Below are 18,542 nucleotides of genomic sequence, written 5' to 3'. Positions count from 1 at the left end.
CACCAGGGGTGCAGAGGGAAAAGCAGAGATTCCCGCATAGAGGATCGCTGCTGACCAGCACTCACCAGCCTGAGAGGCTTATCTGCTCACCCGCTGGGATGGGTGGGGGCTGGGAACTGAGGCTCGGGCTTCAGAGATCAGATCCCAGGGAGAGGACTGGGGTTGGCTGCGTGAACACAGCCTGAAGGGGGCTACTGTAGGGAAAAACCTACAACCAAGATGACTCTACCCAGCAAGGATCTCACTCAGATTCGACAGAGAAATTGAAACCTTTACAGACAAACAAAAGTTAAGAGAATTCAGCACCACCAAACTAGCTTTACAACAAATGCTAAAAGAACTTCTCTAGGCAGGAAACACAAGAGAAAGAAAAGACTTACAAAAACAAACCCAAAACAATTAAGAAGATGGTAATAGGAACATACATATCGGTAACTAACTTAAATGTAAATGGATTAAATGCTCCAACCAAAAGACGTAGACTGGCTGAATGGGTACAAAAACAAGACCCATACATATGCTGTCTACAAGAGACCCACTTCAGACCTAGGGACACGTACAAACTGAAAGTGAGGGGATGGAAAAGATACCTCATGCAAATGGAAATAAAATGAAAGCTGGAGTAGCAATTCTCATATCAGACAAAATAGACTTTAAAATAAAGACTATTACAAGAGACAAAGAAGAACAGTACATAATGATTAAGGGATCAATCCAAGAAGAAGATATAAAAATCGTAAATATTTATGCACGCAACACAGGAGCACCTCAATACATAAGGCAAATGCTAATAGCCATAAAAGAGGAAGTCGACAGTAACGCAGTCATAGTAGGGGACTTTAACACCCCACTTTCACCAATGGAGAGATCATCCAAAATGAAAATAAATAAGGAAACACAAGCTTTAAATGATACATTAAACAAGATGGACTTAATTGTTATAGGACATTCCATCCAAAAGCAACAGAATACACCTTCTTCTCAAGTGCTCATGGAAAATTCTCCAGGAAAGATCATATCTTAGCTACAGAGGGTGTGGAGAAAAGAGAACCCTCCTACATGGTTGGTGGGAATGTACATTGGTACAACCTCTATGGAGAACAGTATGGAGGTTCCTTTAAAAACTAAAAATAGAGCTACCACATGACCCCACAATCCCACTCCTTGGTATATATCTAGAGAAAGCCATAATTTGAAAAGATACATGCACCCCAATTACATGCACTGCAATAGTTCATTGCAGCACTATTTACAGCAACCAGGGCATGGAAGCAATGTAAATGTCCACCAGTGGAGGAATGGATAAAGAAGATGTGGTATATGTATACAATGGAATATTTCTCAGCCATAAAATGAATGAAATAATGTCATTTGCAGCAATACAGATGGACCTACAGAATGTTGTACTGGGTGAAGTAAGTCAGAAAGAAATATATGATATCGCTTATATGTGGAAGCTAAAAAAAAAAGTACAAATGAACTTTTCTACAAGACAGAAATAAAGCTACAGATGTAGAAACAAACTTATGGTTACCAGGGTGTGGGGGGGGGAGGGATAAATTGGTAGATTGGGATTGACATATACACACTACTATATATAAAATGGGTAACTAATAAGGACCTACTATATAGCACAGGGAACTCTACTCAATATTCTGTAATGGCCTATATGGGAAAAGAATCTAAAACAGTGGATATATGTATATGTATAACTGATACACTTCGCTGTACACCTGCAACTAACAGAACATTGGCAATGAATTATACTCCAATAAAAATTTTAAAAATATTATTTACCAGTCATATTTAGATGTTTTGAAAATAAACCTCAGAAAACTGTGCAAAGCATTATGAAGAACATTATGTTTCTGGAAGACTTAAACATTAAAAAAGTAGAGAGTGATCCAAATCCATATTTACAAAAAAGTGATAAATAATTCTCTCGAAACCAATATGTGATTCCATCAGTTCCAATCAACATACCAATGGATTTTTATATAAAATGACCAGAATTGTTGAAAAAATTAACAAACATAGGGCTAAAAACAGGAAAGAAACAAACAGTATAAGGAACTTACCCTACCATATACCGTAATCTGTTGCAACAAAACGGTAATGCAAAGAAGGTGGTGACGGAATATTAATCCTAAGATTCATTAAACAGAATACGTAGCCCTTAAAGGGAGATTCGTATATAATGAACACTGAAATGTATGAGGTGGTTCTAGTCAGTAAGGAAATAATGGAATAGTAAATAATCATCAATGGATAAAACTTTAACATATTTCTACATTAAGTTATTTACATAAATCAATGTTAGATGAATGAAATGAAAAGAACGAAATTTGAAAACATCCAATGAAAATTGAAAATAAACACTTTATGATTTACAAGCATAGGAAGGTTTATTTAGGAAGATAAAAATACAAACTACAAAGGAGTAGATTAATACTCTGAGATTTTAAAAATAGTAAATGCTGTCTCAAAATAGTTTAATCTTTAAAACGGAAAGATATGTTGTAAATGTCCATCATCTGGAACAAAATAAGGTCCAGGATAGATTTTTAAAAAAACAATACAATTTTATAAACAACTGAAAATAACTCACAAATAATAGAATTATGGCTATGACCAGGCAACTTACAGAGATGTAACTTCAGGTGGTGGGCAAGTACTGCACTATAAACAGCATCATTAGTAATTATCAAAGAAATGCAAATTAAGTCAGTAATAACATATCATACACATATAATTAATAAATTTTGACATTAACCAGAGGAGTGGTGATGTGGGAAAATAGAGAGCCTCCTCCAGGATAGTAGTAGTGAGATGGATTTAACCATTTTGGGAGACAGACAAACTGGTCCGATGGAGTACACCCAAAGTGCACAAAATGATGCAGCAGGAATTCCATTCCTAACATTCTATTTATAACAACAAAGAGATGTGCCCAAAGTTATTCATAGCAGTATCACTAGTGAAAGGGAAATATTCACCACTATATCTATGTAAATAAACAATAAAAGCCAATGTGTGAAGATGGTAACTTTTCAGAAATAAATATTTGACTGTAAACAAAACATTCAGATTTAAACAGATGGTGTATTGACATGTGCACAAACAGAGCATTAATTGGGGGGAAGAGTAGAAGGTTGTGGGGTGTTGTTTAATGGTTAGGTAGTACTCCATCTCAACACCAGATGGAGAAATAAGTACATGAAGAACTTTTCCTCTGAGTCTATATGACTTCTTAATGGGAAGAACATAGATTTATATGGTATCACTTACATGTGGAATCTAAAATATGACACAAATGAACTTATTTATGAAACATAAGCAGAATGACAGACATAGAGAACAGACTTGTGGTTGCCCCACGGAGGAAGTGTGTGTGTGTGTGTGTGTGTGTGTGTGTGTATACACACACACGTATCCTTTTTTCATCTTCTTTTCCATTATGGTTTACTACACGATATTGTTTTTATTTTATTTTATTTTTGGCTGTTTTGGGTCTTCATTGCTGTGCGCAGGCTTCCTCTAGTTGCGGCCAGTGGGGGCTACTCTTCGTTGTGGTGCATGGGCTTCTCAATGCAGTGGCTTCTCTTGTGGAGCACGGGCTATAGGTATGCAGGCTCAGTAGTTGTGGCACCCAGGCTTAGTTGCCCCGCGGCATGTGGGATATTCCTGGACCAGGGCTTGAACCCATGTTCCCTGCATTGGCAGGCGGATTCTTAACCACTGAGCCACCAGGGAAGCCCTACTACATGATATTGAATATAGTTCCCTGTGCTATACATTAGGGCCTTCTTGTTTATGCATTCTATATATAATAGTTAGCATCTGCTAATCCCACCCAAACTCCCAATTCATTCCTCCCTTACTCCTCCTCCCTGGGGCAACCACAAGTCTGTTTTCTATGTCTTTCATTCTGCTTCTGTTTCATAGATAAGTTCATTTGTGTCATATTTTAGATTCCACATATAAGTGATACCATATGGTATTTTCTTTCTCTTTCTGACTTCACTTGGTATGACAATCTCTAGGTCCATTCATGTAGCTGCAAAAGGCATTATTTCTTTGTTTTATATGGTTGAGTAGGATTTCATTATACACACACACACACACACACACACACACACACACACCCCCCACATCTGCTTTATCCATTCATCTGTGGATGGACATTTAGGTCATTTCCACGTGTTGACTATTGTAAATAGTGTTACTATGAACATAGAGGTGCAGGTATCTTTTTGAATTAGAGTTTTGTCTGGATATATGCTGAGGAGTGGGATTGCGGAATCATATGGCAACTCTAGTTTTTTGAGGAACCTCCATACTGTTTTCTGTAGCGTCTGCACCAATTTACATTCCCACCAACAATGTAGAAGAGTTCCCCTTTCTCCACACCTTCTCCAGCATTTCTTATTTGTAGACTTTTTAATTTTGGCCATTTGACCAGTGTGAAGTGGTACCTCATTGAATTTTGATTTGTAGTTCTCTAATAATTAGCAACAATGAGCATCTTTTCATTGTTCCTATTGGCCATCTGTATGTCTTCTTTGGAGAAATGTCTATTTAGATCTTCTGCCCAAATTTTCGATTGGGTTGTTTTGTTGTTGTTCTGTGAGCTGTTCGCATATTTTGGAAATTAATCCCTTGTCAGCACATCCTTTGTAAATATTTTCTCACATTCCCTAGGTTGTCTTTTAGTTGTATTTATAGTTTCGTTTGCTGTGCAAAAGCTTATACCTTTGAATAGGTCCCATTTGTTTATTTTTGTTTTTATTTTTATTGCCTTGGGAGACTGACTTAGGAAGACATTGGTACAACTTACGTCAGAATATTTTGCCTATGTTCTTTTCTAGGAGTTTTATGGTGTTGTCTTATATTTAATACTTAAACCATTTTGAGTTTATTTTTGTGTATGGTGTGAGGGTGTGTTCTAACTTCACTGATTTGCTTGCAGCTGTCCAACTTTCCCAGCACCATTTGCTGAAGAGACTGTCTTTTCCCCATGGCATACTCTTGCCTCCTTTGTTGAAGATTAATTGATTATTGTTGAAGATTAATTGATCATAGGTGTGTGGGTTTATTTTTGAGCTCTCTATTATGTTCCATTGATCCATATGTCTGTATCTGTACCAATACCACACTGTTTTGATTACTGTAGATGTGTAGCATTTTCTGAGTTCTAGGAGTGTTATGCTTCCTGCTTTGTTCTTTTTCCTCAGCATTGCTTTGGCAATTCTGGGTCTTATGTGGTTTCATAAAAATTTTAGAATTATTTGTTCTAGTTTTGTGAAAATTGTCATGGGTAAATTGATAGGGATCATATTAAATCTGTACATTGCTTTGGGTAATATGGCCGTTTTAACAATATTAATTCTTTCAATCCAAGAGCATGGGATATCTTTTCATTTTTTAAATCATCTTCAATACTAATATTTTATAGTTGTTGGCATATAAGTCTTTCGTCTCCTTGGACGAGTTTATTCTTAAGTGTTTTATTATTTTTTGATGCAAGTTTAAAAGGTATTGTTCTTTTATATTCCCTTTCTGATATTTCATTGTTAATGTAAAGAAATGCAACCGATTTCTGTATGTTAAACTTTTATCTTGCTACCTTGCTGAATTTATCAGTTCTAGTAGGATTTTTCTGTGTGTGAAGTCATTAGAGTTTTCTATATATCGTGTCATGTCTTCTGCATATAATAACAATTTTACCTGTCCCTTACTATTTGGATACGTTTTATTTATTATTTTTTCTTTTCTGATTGCTGTGGCTAGGACTTCCAACACTATGCTGAATAGAAGTGGTAAGAGTGGGCATCTATGTTTTGTTCCAGACTTCAGTGGGAAGTCTTTCAGCTTTTTCCTGTTGAGTATTATATTGGCTATGGTTTTATCATAAATAGGTTTTATAATTTTGAGATGTTCCCTCTATACCCACTTTCATAAGAGTTTTATCATGAATGGATGTTTAATTGTATCAAATGGTTTTTCTATATTTATTGACATGATCATGTGGATTTTTTCTTTCTCTTTTTTTTGTTGTTGTTGATGTGGTGTATCACACTGATTATTTTGCATATGTTGAACCATCCTCGTGACCCTGGAATGAATCCAGCGTGGTCATGGTGTATGTTTTATTTATGTGCTGTTGGATTAACTTTGCTGATATTTGATAATTTTTGGATCTATATTTATCACAGATATAGGCCTGTAATTTTCTTTTTTGGTAGTGTCTTTGTCTGGTTTTAGTATCAGGGTGATGGTGGTCTCATAGAATGTCTTTGGGAGTGTTCCCTCCTCTTCAGTCTTTTGGAGAAGTTTGAGAAGAATTGGTATAAGTTCTTCTTTGTATGTTTGGTAGAATTTGTCTGTGAAGTCATGGTTCCTGGACTTTTGTTTGTAGGAAATCTGTTGTTTTTGTTGTTTTACAGGTTCTATTTCACTTCTGGTTATCAGTCTGTTCAAATTGTCTATTTCTTCTTGATTTAGTTTTGGTGGCTTTATGTTTCTAGAAACTCATCTATTTCTTCTAGGTTTTCCAAATTGTTTGGCTTGTAATTGTTCATAATATATATTTTAAAAATTTCTGTGAGGTCCCTTGTAATTTCTCCTCTTTCATTTCTTATTTTATCTGGGTCCTCTCTCTTTTCTTCTTTGTGAGCCTGGCAAGAGGTTTAGCAATTCTGTTTACCCTTTCAAAGGATCAGCTCTCAGTTTTACAGATTTTTTTTCTATTTTTAAAATCTGTTTTATTTATTTCCTCTCTGATTTTATTATTTCCTTCCTTCTGCTGACTCTAGGTTTTGTTTGTTCTTCTTTTTCTAATTCTTTTAGGCGGTGGGTTAGGTTGTTTGAGATTTCTGTCGTTTTATGAGGAAGGCATGTATTGCTATGGACTTCCCTCTAAGAACTGCCTCTGCTGTATCCCATAGATTTTGTATGGTTGTGTTTTCATTGTCATTTGTCTCAAGGTATTTTTCAGTTTCCTCTTTGATTTCATCATTGACCCATTCGTTTTTTAGAAATATGTTGTTTATTCTCCATGTAATCATTTTTTTCTCATTTCTTCTTCTGTGATTTACAGTTTAGTTCTGTGATTTACAGTTTAGTTCTTCTTCTGTGATTTACAGTTCTGTTAGATTTACAGTTTAATGCAACTAAAGATTGGTGTTTTTAAAAATAAAGGAAATTGATGAAATTTTAGCTAGACTAACCAAGGAAAAAAGAAAAAGAAGTCAAAAAATATGACAAATGAAAGAGGAGACATAAAAGAAATACAAAGGACCATAAGATCATATCATTAAGAATTATACACCAACAGGGCTTCCCTGGTGGCGCAGTGGTTGGGAGTCCGCCTGCCGATGCAGGGGACACGGGTTCGTGCCCCGGTCTGGGGGGATCCCACGTGCCGCGGAGCGGCTGGGCCCGTGAGCCATGGCCGCTGGGCCTGCGCTTCCGGAGCCTGTGCTCCGCAACGGGAGAGGCCGCAGCGGTGAGAGGCCCGCGTACCACAAAAAAAAAAAAAAAAAAGAATTATACACCAACAAATTTGATAAATTATAATAAATAAATAAAACCCCAGAAGTGTGGAAACTACCAAGACTGAATCAAAAATAGAAAGTCAGAACAGACAAATAATAAATGAGGACATTGAAACAATGAACACAAACCTCCTGACAAAACCCAAGACAAGATGGTTTCACTGGTGAATCCTACCAAACATTAAAAAGATAATTAACTCCAATCATTCTCAAACTCTTCCCAAAAAATTGAGGAGTGAATCACAAGCTCCTTCTGAGGACAGTGTTACTCTGACACCAAAGCCAGATAAAGAACACTACAAGAATATAAATTTACAGGCAGATAGGTCTGATGAATATAAATACAAAAGTCTAAACAAATTCAGCAGCAAGTTAACAAGATCATACACCATGATTAAATGGAATTTATTCTTGCCACGGAAGAATGGCACACTATATTATATTTAATCTACATATAGTATAATATACAAATCAGTTAAAATTATATATATATAAATCGATAATTGTGATATACAATGTTAATAAAGTGAAGAATAAATATATCATCCTTTCAGTATATGCAGAAAAAGACACTGACCTTCAACACCTTTTTTTTTTTTTTTTTTTTTTTTTTGCGGTACGTGGGCCTCTCACTGTTGCGGCCTCTCCCGTTGCGGCCTCTCCTGTTGCGGCCTCTCCCGTTGCGGAGCACAGGCTCTGGACGCGCAGGCTCAGCGGCCATGGCTCACGGGCCCAGCCGCTCCGCGGCATATGGGATCTTCCCGGACCGGGGCACGAACCCGTGTCCCCTGCATCGGCAGGCGGACTCTCAACCACTGCGCCAACAGGGAAGCCCCTTCAACACCTTTTGTGACAAAAACTCTCAACAAGTTGGGAACAGAAGGAGCATACCTCAAAATAAAACCGTATAATACCCACAACTAAATTTGTACACATTGGTAAAAAAACTGAAAGCTTTTTTTTTATAATCAGGAACAAGATAACGGTATCCATGCTCACTACTCTTATTAAATACAGTACTGAAGTCCTAGCCAGAGCAATCTGAAACAAAATCAAGAAATAAAAATGCATCCAAAATGAAGAAGTAAAGCTTTCTCTCTTTTTAGAAAACATGATCTTATATATGACTAACACCCAAAATGGTAGAATAAATAAACTCAATAAAGTTGGAAGATACCAAATCAACATAAAAAAATCTATTGCTTTTCTGTACAGTAACAACAAAATATCTGAAAGAAAAAAAGAAAAGAATTCCATTTACAATGGCATGAGAAGAACACCTAGGAATAAATTTCACTGAGAGAGTGAAAGACCTGTATCCTGGAAACTACAAGACATTAAGGAAAGAAATTGAAGACAACAAAATAAATGTCAAGATAGTATTTGCTCATTAATTAAAAGAATAAATATTATTAAAATGTACATACTTCTCAAAGTAATATACAGGTGTAATGCAATCCCTATCACAATTTCTATAACATTTTTTCACAGAAATAGAAGCAACAATTTTAAAATTTGCACAGAACCACAAAAGAATCCAAATAGCAAAAGAAATCATGAGAAAGAAGAAAAAAACTGGAGGCTTCATGCTTCAAGATTTCAAATTCTATTACAAATCTATGGTCATAAAAACAGTATGGCATTGGCATAAAAAAAACCCACATAGATCAATGGAAACAATAGCACAGAAACAAATCTAAGCATATATGGTAATTAATTTATGACAGTGAAGCCAAGAATATACAATTGAGAAATATGATAATTCTTTTATTAAATGTTGGGAAAACTGGGAAGCCACATGCAAAAGAATGAAACTGGACCACTATCTTACACCATACAGAAAAAATAACTTTAAAAGGGTTAAAGACTTGAATGGAAGATGGAAAACCATAAAACTCATAGAAGAACACATAAAGGCAGTAAGTTCCTTGACCTAGGTCTTGGATATGATATTTTGAAATGGACAAAAAAATCAAAACCAACAAAAGCAAAATAACAAAATGGAGGACATCAAACTCAAAAGCTTATATACATCAAAGGAAACATCAACAAAATAAAAAGGCAACCTACTAAAAAATATAAATAATACCTTAATAAACCTAACTTCAGAAAAAAAATTATAGCAAGATAAAGTGAATTCTACACCAAAACTCCAATGTTTTGGTTGTTAGGAAATACATTAATATAATCAGCTTATAAATTTAGGAAAGGCATGTAATGAAAGTGACAGATACAGACAAAGGAGCATGGTAGAATTCTACAGGTAATAATTATAAAATTAAAGAAGAGGTCAGTCCCCTCAGCCTCCGCTGCCACCGCCCCTTTGCCAGCCCTCCGGCATCACCTCGGGACGGTGGTTCTCCATGGGAGGGAGCGAGGTGGCGGGTGGCTGGGCGGGCGGCTGACGGGCAGCGGGGACAGCGGCAGGGCGTTCAGCAGTCCTGCACGCTCGGCAGCAACGGCGTCTAATCTCCATGGGGTCAGCCCTTGGTGCCCGACACTTTAAGGTGTACAGCAGATTGTGCGTTTGTTAGAACATTTTCACTGCTGCACCGAGGGCACACGTATCTTCAGCAGGACTTGGAATTCCTGGAGAATTCAATTGCCTTTGTGAAAGCTGGCATAATTTCTTTAAATTTCATCTCTTAGTTTCCCATTTTGTTGTTTCAGAAAGATATCAAGAAACCATGAACAACTTTAGTAATGAAGAGTTTGACTGCAATTTCTTGGATGAAGGCTTTACTGCCAAGGACATCCGGGACCAAAAAATGAAGTTTCTTCTTTTGACGGTAAGGATACCTTCTATGTTGCAGACCTGGGAGGCATTCTAAAGAAACATCTGAGACGGTTTAAAGCTCTTCCTCGGGTCACCCCCTTTTATGTAGTCAAATGCAGTGATAGCAGAACCATAGTGAAGACCCTAGCTGCCACAGGGACAGGATTTGACTATGCCAGCAAGACTGAAATCCAGTTGGTGCAGAGTTTCGGGGTGCCTCCAAAGAGGATTATCTATGCAAATCCTTGTGAACAAGTGTCTCAGATTAAATACGCTGCCAATAATGGAGTCCAGATGATGACATTTTTGTTGTTTGTTTGGGTTTTTTAAATTAATTAATTAATTTATGTATGTATGTGTATATGTATTTATTTATTTTTTGCTGCATTGGGTCTTCGTTGCTGCATGCGGGCTGCTCTTCGTTGCGGTGCGCGGGCTTCTCATTGCAGTGACTTCTCTTGTTGTGGAGCATGGGCTCTAGGCACCCAGGCTTCAGTAGTGTGGCACGCAGGTTCAGTAGTTGTGGCTCACAGGCTTAGTCACTCTGCAGCATGTGGGATCTTCCCAGACCAGGGCTCAAACCCATGTCCCCTGCATTGGCAGGCGGGTTCTTAACCACTGTGCCACCAGGGAAGCCCGAGATGATGACTTTTGATAGTGAAGTTGAGTTGATGAAAGTTGCCAGGGCACATCCAAAGGCCAAGTTGGTTTTGCAGATTGCCACTGATGATTCCAAAGCAGTCTGTCGCCTCAGTGTCAAATTTGATGCCACACTCAAAACCAGCAGGCTTCTTTTGGAATGGGCGAAAGAGCTAGATATTGATGTCATTGGTGTCAGCTTCCACATGGGAGGTGGTTGTACTGATCTGGAGATCTTTGTGAAGGCCATCTCTGATGCCCACTGTGTCTTTGACATGGGAGCTGAGGTTGGTTTTGACATGTATCTGCTTGATATTGGTGGTGGCTTTCCTGAATCTGAGGATGTAAAGCTTAAATTTGAAGAGATCACCAGTGTAATCAACCCAGCGTTGGACAAGTATTTTCCATCAGACTCTGGAGTGAGAATCATAGCTGAGCCGGGCAAATACTACGTTGAATCAGCTTTCATGCTAGCAGTTAATATCATTGCCAAAAAACTCGTATTAAAGGAACAAACAGGCTCTGATGATGAAGATGAGTCAAGTGAACAGACATTTATGTATTATGTGAATGATGGAGTATATGGATCATTCAACTGCATCCTCTACGAAAATGCACACGTGAAGCCTCTTCTGCAGAAGAGACCCAAACCAGATGAGAAGTATTATTCATCCAGCATCTCGGGACAGACCTGTGATGGCCTGGATTGCCTGGTTGAGCACTGTAACTTGCCCGAGATGCATGTGGGCAATTGGATGCTCTTTGAGAACATGGGTGCTTACACTGTCGCTGCTGCTTCCACTTTCAGTGGATTCCAGAGACCGACCATCTACTATGTGATGTCAGGGCCAACATGGCATCTGATGCAGCAAATCCAGAACCACGATTTCCCACCCAGCATAGAGGAGCAAGATGTTGGCACTGTGCCTGTGTCATGTGCTTGGGAGAGTGGAATGAAATGGCACCCAGCAGCCTGTGCTTCAGCTCCTATTAATGTGTAGATACCATTCCTGTAGCTGTTAACTGCGAGTTTAGCTTGATTTAAGGGTTTGGGGGGGACCATTTAACTTAATTACTGTGAGTTTTGAGATGTCTGTGTGAATAGGGTTGGCACAGATGCAACAATGTGGAAGACTAGGCGATGGGGTCACACTTAGCTGTGTTCCTATGGAAACTATTTGAATATTTGTTTTATATGGATTTTTATTCACTTTTCAAACATGCTACTAAAGCATGCCCCTCAACTGCTGAGCAAGCATTTGTAGCTTGTGCATTGGCAGAATGGGCCAGAAGCTTAGTGTTGTGACCTGTTTAAAATAAAGTATCTTGAAATAAAATAAAAAAGATATTCATGCATATGTACTCAAAGAATTATTACAGACCCTCAACACTAGTTCACCTACAGAGAAATAATAAATAATTTCCTCTCATTGTCAGAGAGATCACTAGGAGACATGAACCCCCAACTTACTTAACACTTTGAGGTATCAGTAAAAAAAATACCATTGGAAAAGGATTAAAATCATCTCCAATTGCAGAGCATATGGATGTATATTTAGTAAGCCCAAGAATCAATGGAAATTTGTTACAGAAAATAAGACGACAAAATATTGTAAAGAGTATAACATAAGCATATAGTACACAATTCATATAGACACATTCCAAGCAGTTACAAAGTACATAAAAAGGAAGCCTCTAATTTTACAAGTATAAAATAAATAAAAATAAATCTAACACATGAGAGAAGCCTATATAAAAAAATTACCATGAACTCCTTATATAGATAATACAGATTTGAAGAAGAAAATCAAGCTATTTCCTTAAATATAATAGCGAATGTTTTATATCAATTAAAAATTCCAGTACACGTGTGTATATGTATACATATGTATATTTGTATGTAGAGATATATATAGAGAGATATAGATATGTGCATATTTGTATATATTTGTATGTGTATACACAAATATTTTTCTAGAGATTGATAATATATTGTTTACATAAAATAATGAGGAAATATATATAAAATGTACCTAAAATTGTTATTTTATAAAATTAAAGATTAGTTATTATTAACTTAAGTATACTTTATGTACATTTCATGGAAACTACTAAGAAAAACTCCACTGTAGTTACACAAAAGATACAGAAAAAGAGTGAATTCAGGGCTTCCCTGGTGGCGCAGTGGTTGAGAGTCCGCCTGCCGATGCAGGGGACACGGATTTGTGCCCCGGTCCGGGAGGATCCCACGTGCCGTGAAGTGGCTGGGCCCGTGAGCCATGGCCGCTGGGCCTGCGTATCCGGAGCCTTGCTCCGCAACGCGAGAGGCCGCAGCGGTGAGAGGCCCACGTACCGCAAAAAAAAAAAAGAGTGAATTCATACCACATCAAAAAAACCCAAAAAAACAAAAACAAAAACAAAGGAACTACAACAACAACCAACAGAAAATAATGAAAGAGTAATTGTAAGTCCTTGTCAACAATTAACATAAACTTCGTCTTAAGTTTTATTTTATATTGGAGTATAGTTGATTAACAATATTGTGTTAGTTTCAGGTGTACAGACAAGTGATTCAGTTATATATATACATGTATTTATTCTTTTTCAAATTCTTTTCCATTTAGGTTGTTACATAATATTGAGCAGAGTTCCCTGTGCTATACAGTAGGTCCTTGTTTGTTATTCATTTTAAATATAGCAGTGGGGGGCCTTCCCTGGTGGCACAGTGGTTGAGAATCTGCCTGCCAATGCAGGGGACATGGGTTCGAGCCCTGGTCTGGGAAGATCCCACGTGCCACGGAGCAGCTAGGCCCGTGAGCCACAACTACTGAGCCTGCGCGTCTGGAGCCTGTGCTCCGTAACGAGAAGCCGCAATAGTGAGAGGCCTGCGCACCCCGATGAAGAGCGGTCCCCGCTTGCTGCAACTAGAGAAAGCCCTTGCACAGAAACGGAGATCCAACATAGCCAAAAATAAATAAATAAATAAAATAAACCATGTTCGCATGTGAAAAATTAAAAAAAAAATTTTTTTTAATATAAATAAATAAATATAGCAGTGGGTACATGTCAATCCCAAGCTCCCTAACTAACCCTCCCACTCACCCATCCCTCCCAGAACCCTAAATTTGTTCTCTAAGTCTGTGAGCTTTTCTGTTTTGTAAATAAGTTCATTTCTATTATTATTTTAAGATTGAGCATATAAGCGATATCATACAATATTTCTCTTTCCCTGTCTGACTTACTTCGCTCAGTATGACAAAACCACTTTTCTGACAGTCCAGTGGTTAAGACTAAAGGAGTGTGGATTCGATTCCTGGTTGGGGAACTAAGATCTCTCATGCTGAGGACCCAGCAAAAAAAACAGAAAAACTCAGACTTAGAGAACAAATGTAGGTTACTAGAGAGTGGTGATAGAACTCCCTGGTATACATAGGTCCTTTTTGATTATCTCTTTTATTGGAATACAGTGTATTTGTTAATTCTATCCTCCTAATCTATCACTTGACCCCTTCTGTCCTTTTTGGCAACCATATGTTTGTTTTCCAATTCAATGAGCCTGTTTCAGTGTTCTCTAATTAGTTCAGTGTTGTGTATTTTTTTATTCCACCTATAAGCAATATGATATTAGATTTTAAAAATCTGATTTAATTTCTTTAGTATGATTATCTCTAGGTTTTCAATGTGCCTGCAAATGGCATAATATCATTTATTTAAATGTCTGAGTGTTATTGCATTGCTTACATGTGTCAGTTATCTGTTCATCCAGCCTAGACATTTGTGTGCCTACATGTTTTGGCTCGTGTAAATGGTGCTACGGTGCACACTTCAGTGCATATGTCTTTTCAAATTCTGGTTTTCTGCACATATACTCTTAGGGGTGGCAATGGCGGATCATATGGTAGCTCAGATTTTAAGTTTGAAAGCACTTCCATGTTGTTCTCTAAATTGGCTGTTAAAATTTGCAACCCACCAGCACAGTAAAAGGGTTTGCATTTCTCCGTGCCCTCTACGTCATTTATTCATTGTACATTTTCAATGATCGCCTTTCCAACTGGTGCAAGGAGATCCCTCATTGTGATTATGATTTGAATGTCTCTGCTAACTGCTATGTTGAGCATGTGCTTATGGGCTGTTTTTACTCATAATTAGTGTGAGTAGAATTTACCTGTTGAAAATGTCTCCTTTGAAAGTTGGCCCTGTTTTCAATGATTTTGGAACACTTAAGCCTGGACATTTTGTGATGTCAGGTATCATTTAGAGCCCAGGAGTCCTTGGGAATATTAAGTGCTCATAAGAAATCTTTTTGAGGTTCCTTTGCGAGAAACGTTCATGAGGCGCAGGATTTCCTCAGACTGAACTCTGCTTAGGCCAGCAGCGAGAGCCTTACGGGAGATCCTCTTTGGGGTTTATAAATTAGAAAGGAATGTGCAGAACAAACACTCAAATCTTCTGCCTCATTATGACAGTTTAATTAATTAGAATAATTTCTTTTTTTTTTTTTGGAATAACATTGATATACAGTATTATGTATATTGTAGGGATACAGAACCATTTTCAGTTATACATATACACATATGTATACATGTTTGGCTTCTTTGCCCATTTAGGTTATTAGAGAGTGTTGATAGTCATTCCTAGGTATACATAGATTCTTGTTCATATTTAGTTGTACGAAATATTTTGTGTTTTTAATCCCATCGTCGTAATGTATCCCTTAACCCCTTCTGTCCCATTAGGTAACCATAAGTTTGGGTTTTTTTTAACTCTCTGAGACTGTTTATGTTTTTCAATTATTTCAATGCTGTGTCTTTATAGATTCCAACTATAAGTGAGTTCATATAATATTTGTCTTACTGATTCTCACTTACTTCACTTCGTGTGATTATCTGTAAGTTTATCTATGTTCCTGATATTGGCATTATTTCATTCTTTTGCATGGAGGAATTGTATACCACTGTGTACATGGATCATTTCTTTTTTATCTGTTCATCTGTCCATGGACATTTTGTATGTCTCCACATCTTGGTTATTGTAAATGATGCTGCTGTGCCCGCTTGGGTGCATGTGTTTTTTCAACTTCTGGACTTGTCAGCCTATAATTTTAGGGGAAACTCTTCAGGATCATAGGGTAGCACTCTTTTTAGCTTTTAAAGGCACATCTTTAAATGTTCTCTCTAGTGGCTGTTACAATTTATTTCCCACCAGCTCCATAAAAGGATTTCCTTTTCTCCATGCCCTTTCCACCATTCATTCATTTTTAATTTTGGTGATGGCCTTTTACTCCGGTGCAAGGTGATCTCTCACTGTAGTTTTGATTTGCATGTCTATGCTAATTGCTGTGTTGAGTATGTTTTATATGCTGTTTTTCTTCATATACCTGTGCGAGTAGAATTTACCTGATTCAATTGCTTTCTTGAACGTCTTACCCTTTTCAGTGACATTCGAACACTTTCGCATGGACATTTTTTGATGTCAGGTATCATTTAGGGCCCTGCAGTCCTTGTCAATACAAAGTGCTCCTAAGCAAGCGTTTTGAGGTTGCTTTTGCGGGAAATGGCCACTAGGCTGCAGTATGTCCTCGGACCCAACTCTGGTTACCCCGGCAACCAGACACTAAGGGGAAATTCTGTTTTGGGCTTCTCACATAGAGTGGAATGTGACAGTACAAACACCCAAATCTTGTGTGTCATTACCACATTTTAAATTAGATTAATTTTTATTTTTTCTTGGAACATTGATGGACAATGTTGTGTATGTTGTAGGTATAGAAAATATTTTTCCCTTATACATAGACATATATGTATGCATCTTCGGCTTCTTTTCCCTTATAGATTACTAGAGAGTGTTGATAGAACTGCCTGGTATACATAGGTCCTTGCTGATTACCTCTTTTATTGGAAATACTGCATATTTGTTATTTCCATCGTCCTAATTAATCCTGTCACCCTTCCTGTCCTTTGTAGTAACCACTTGTTTGATTTCCAAGTCCCTTAGTCTGTTTCAGTGTTCTCTAATTGGTTCAATGGTGTGTGTTTTTCAATTCCAGCTAGAAGTGATATCATACGATATTAGATTTTAAGATTCTGATTTACCTTATTTAGTATGATTATCTCTAGGTTTTCCGTGTTCCTGCAAATGGCAAAATTTCACTTATTTAAATGTCTGAGTCATATTGCATTGCAAACATGTGTCACTTCTTCTTTAGCTGTCCATTTGGCCATAGACATTTTGTGCGCCTCCATGTTTTGGCTTGTGTAAATGGTGCTGCAGTGCCCACTTGGGTGCATATATCTTTTCGAATTCTGGTTATCTCCGCATATACACTTAGGTTACCAATGGCGAGTCTTATGGTAGCTCTGATTTTAAGTTTGAAGGCACTTCCATAATGTTCTCTAAATTGGCTGTTAGAATTTGCAACCCAACAGCACAATAAAAGGGTTTGCACTTCTCTATGCCCTCTACATCATTTATTCATTGTCGATTTTTGATGATGGCCTTCTGACAGGTGCAAGGTGACCCCTGGTGGTGAGCTTGATTTGCACGTGTCTGCAAATTACTATGTTGAGCACGTGCTTACGGGCTGTTTTTATTCATATTCTGCGTGAGTAGAATTTACCTGTTGAAAATGCTTTCACTGAAAGTCGGCCCTGTTTTTTGTTTTTTTTTGTTTGTTTGTTTGTTTGCGGTACGTGGGCCTCTCACTGTTGTGGCCTCTCCCGTTGTGGAGCACAGGCTCCGGACGCGCAGGCTCAGCGGCCATGGCTCACGGGCCCAGCCACTCCGCGGCATGTGGGGTCTTCCCGGACCGGGGCACGAACCCATGTCCCCTGCATCGGCAGGCAGACTCTCAACCACTGCGCCACCAACAGCCGGCGCTGTTTTTATTGATTATGAAACACTTAAGTCTAGATATTTTGTGATCTCAGATACCATTTAGAGCCCAGCAGTCCTTGGGAATATTAAGTGCCCAGAAGCATCTTTTTGAGGTTGCTTTTGCAGGAAACGTACTTAAGGCACAAGATTTCTTCCGACCCAATTCTCCCTAAGCCAGCAACCTGAGCCTTAGGGGACATCTTGTTTGGAGCTTGTAAGTTAGAGACGAACGTGCAGAACCAGCATTCAAATCTTGTGTCTCATTATAACAGTTTAATTAATTAGATTAATTTCTCTTTTTTTGTAATAACATTCATATACAGTATTATTTATGTCAGAGGAATACAGAGCCATTTTCAGTTATACATATACATATATCTATACATGTTCGGTTTCTTTTCCCACTTAGGTTATTAGAGAGTGTTGATAGCCATTCCTAGGTATACAAAGATTCTTATGGAAAATCCAGTTTATACGAAATATTTTGTATTTTGAATCTCATTGTCCTAATGTATCCCTTGACCCCATCTGTCGCATTAGGTAACCATAAGTTTGGATTTTTCTTAAGTCCCTGAGACTGTTTATGTTTTTCAGTTATTTCAATGATGTATATGTATAGATTCCAGGTATAAGTGAGATCATATAATATTTGTCTTTCTGAATCTCACTTAGTTCACTTAGTATGATTATCTTTAGGT

General features: G+C 37.7%; 1 protein-coding gene and 1 long non-coding RNA gene across 2 annotated transcripts in view; both read left to right on the top strand.

Moving 5' to 3' along the window:
- The window catches only part of LOC137203432 (uncharacterized), a 105,183-nt gene that overhangs the window by 43,356 nt on the left and 43,285 nt on the right, over window positions 1-18,542 (top strand). The window lies entirely within an intron of this gene.
- Window positions 10,176-12,290, top strand: LOC137203420 (ornithine decarboxylase-like). The gene is given in 3 exon segments (XM_067699542.1): window positions 10,176-10,322; window positions 10,325-10,620; window positions 10,968-12,290. Coding segments are annotated over 3 exon segments (1,380 nt in total). The 5' UTR covers window positions 10,176-10,243; the 3' UTR covers window positions 11,973-12,290.

Source organism: Pseudorca crassidens, chromosome 1 (genome assembly GCF_039906515.1).
Source record: "Pseudorca crassidens isolate mPseCra1 chromosome 1, mPseCra1.hap1, whole genome shotgun sequence".
NCBI lineage: Eukaryota > Metazoa > Chordata > Mammalia > Artiodactyla > Delphinidae > Pseudorca > Pseudorca crassidens.
Note: the sequence above shows the minus strand (reverse complement) of the source record. Positions and strands in the feature narration are given on the sequence as shown.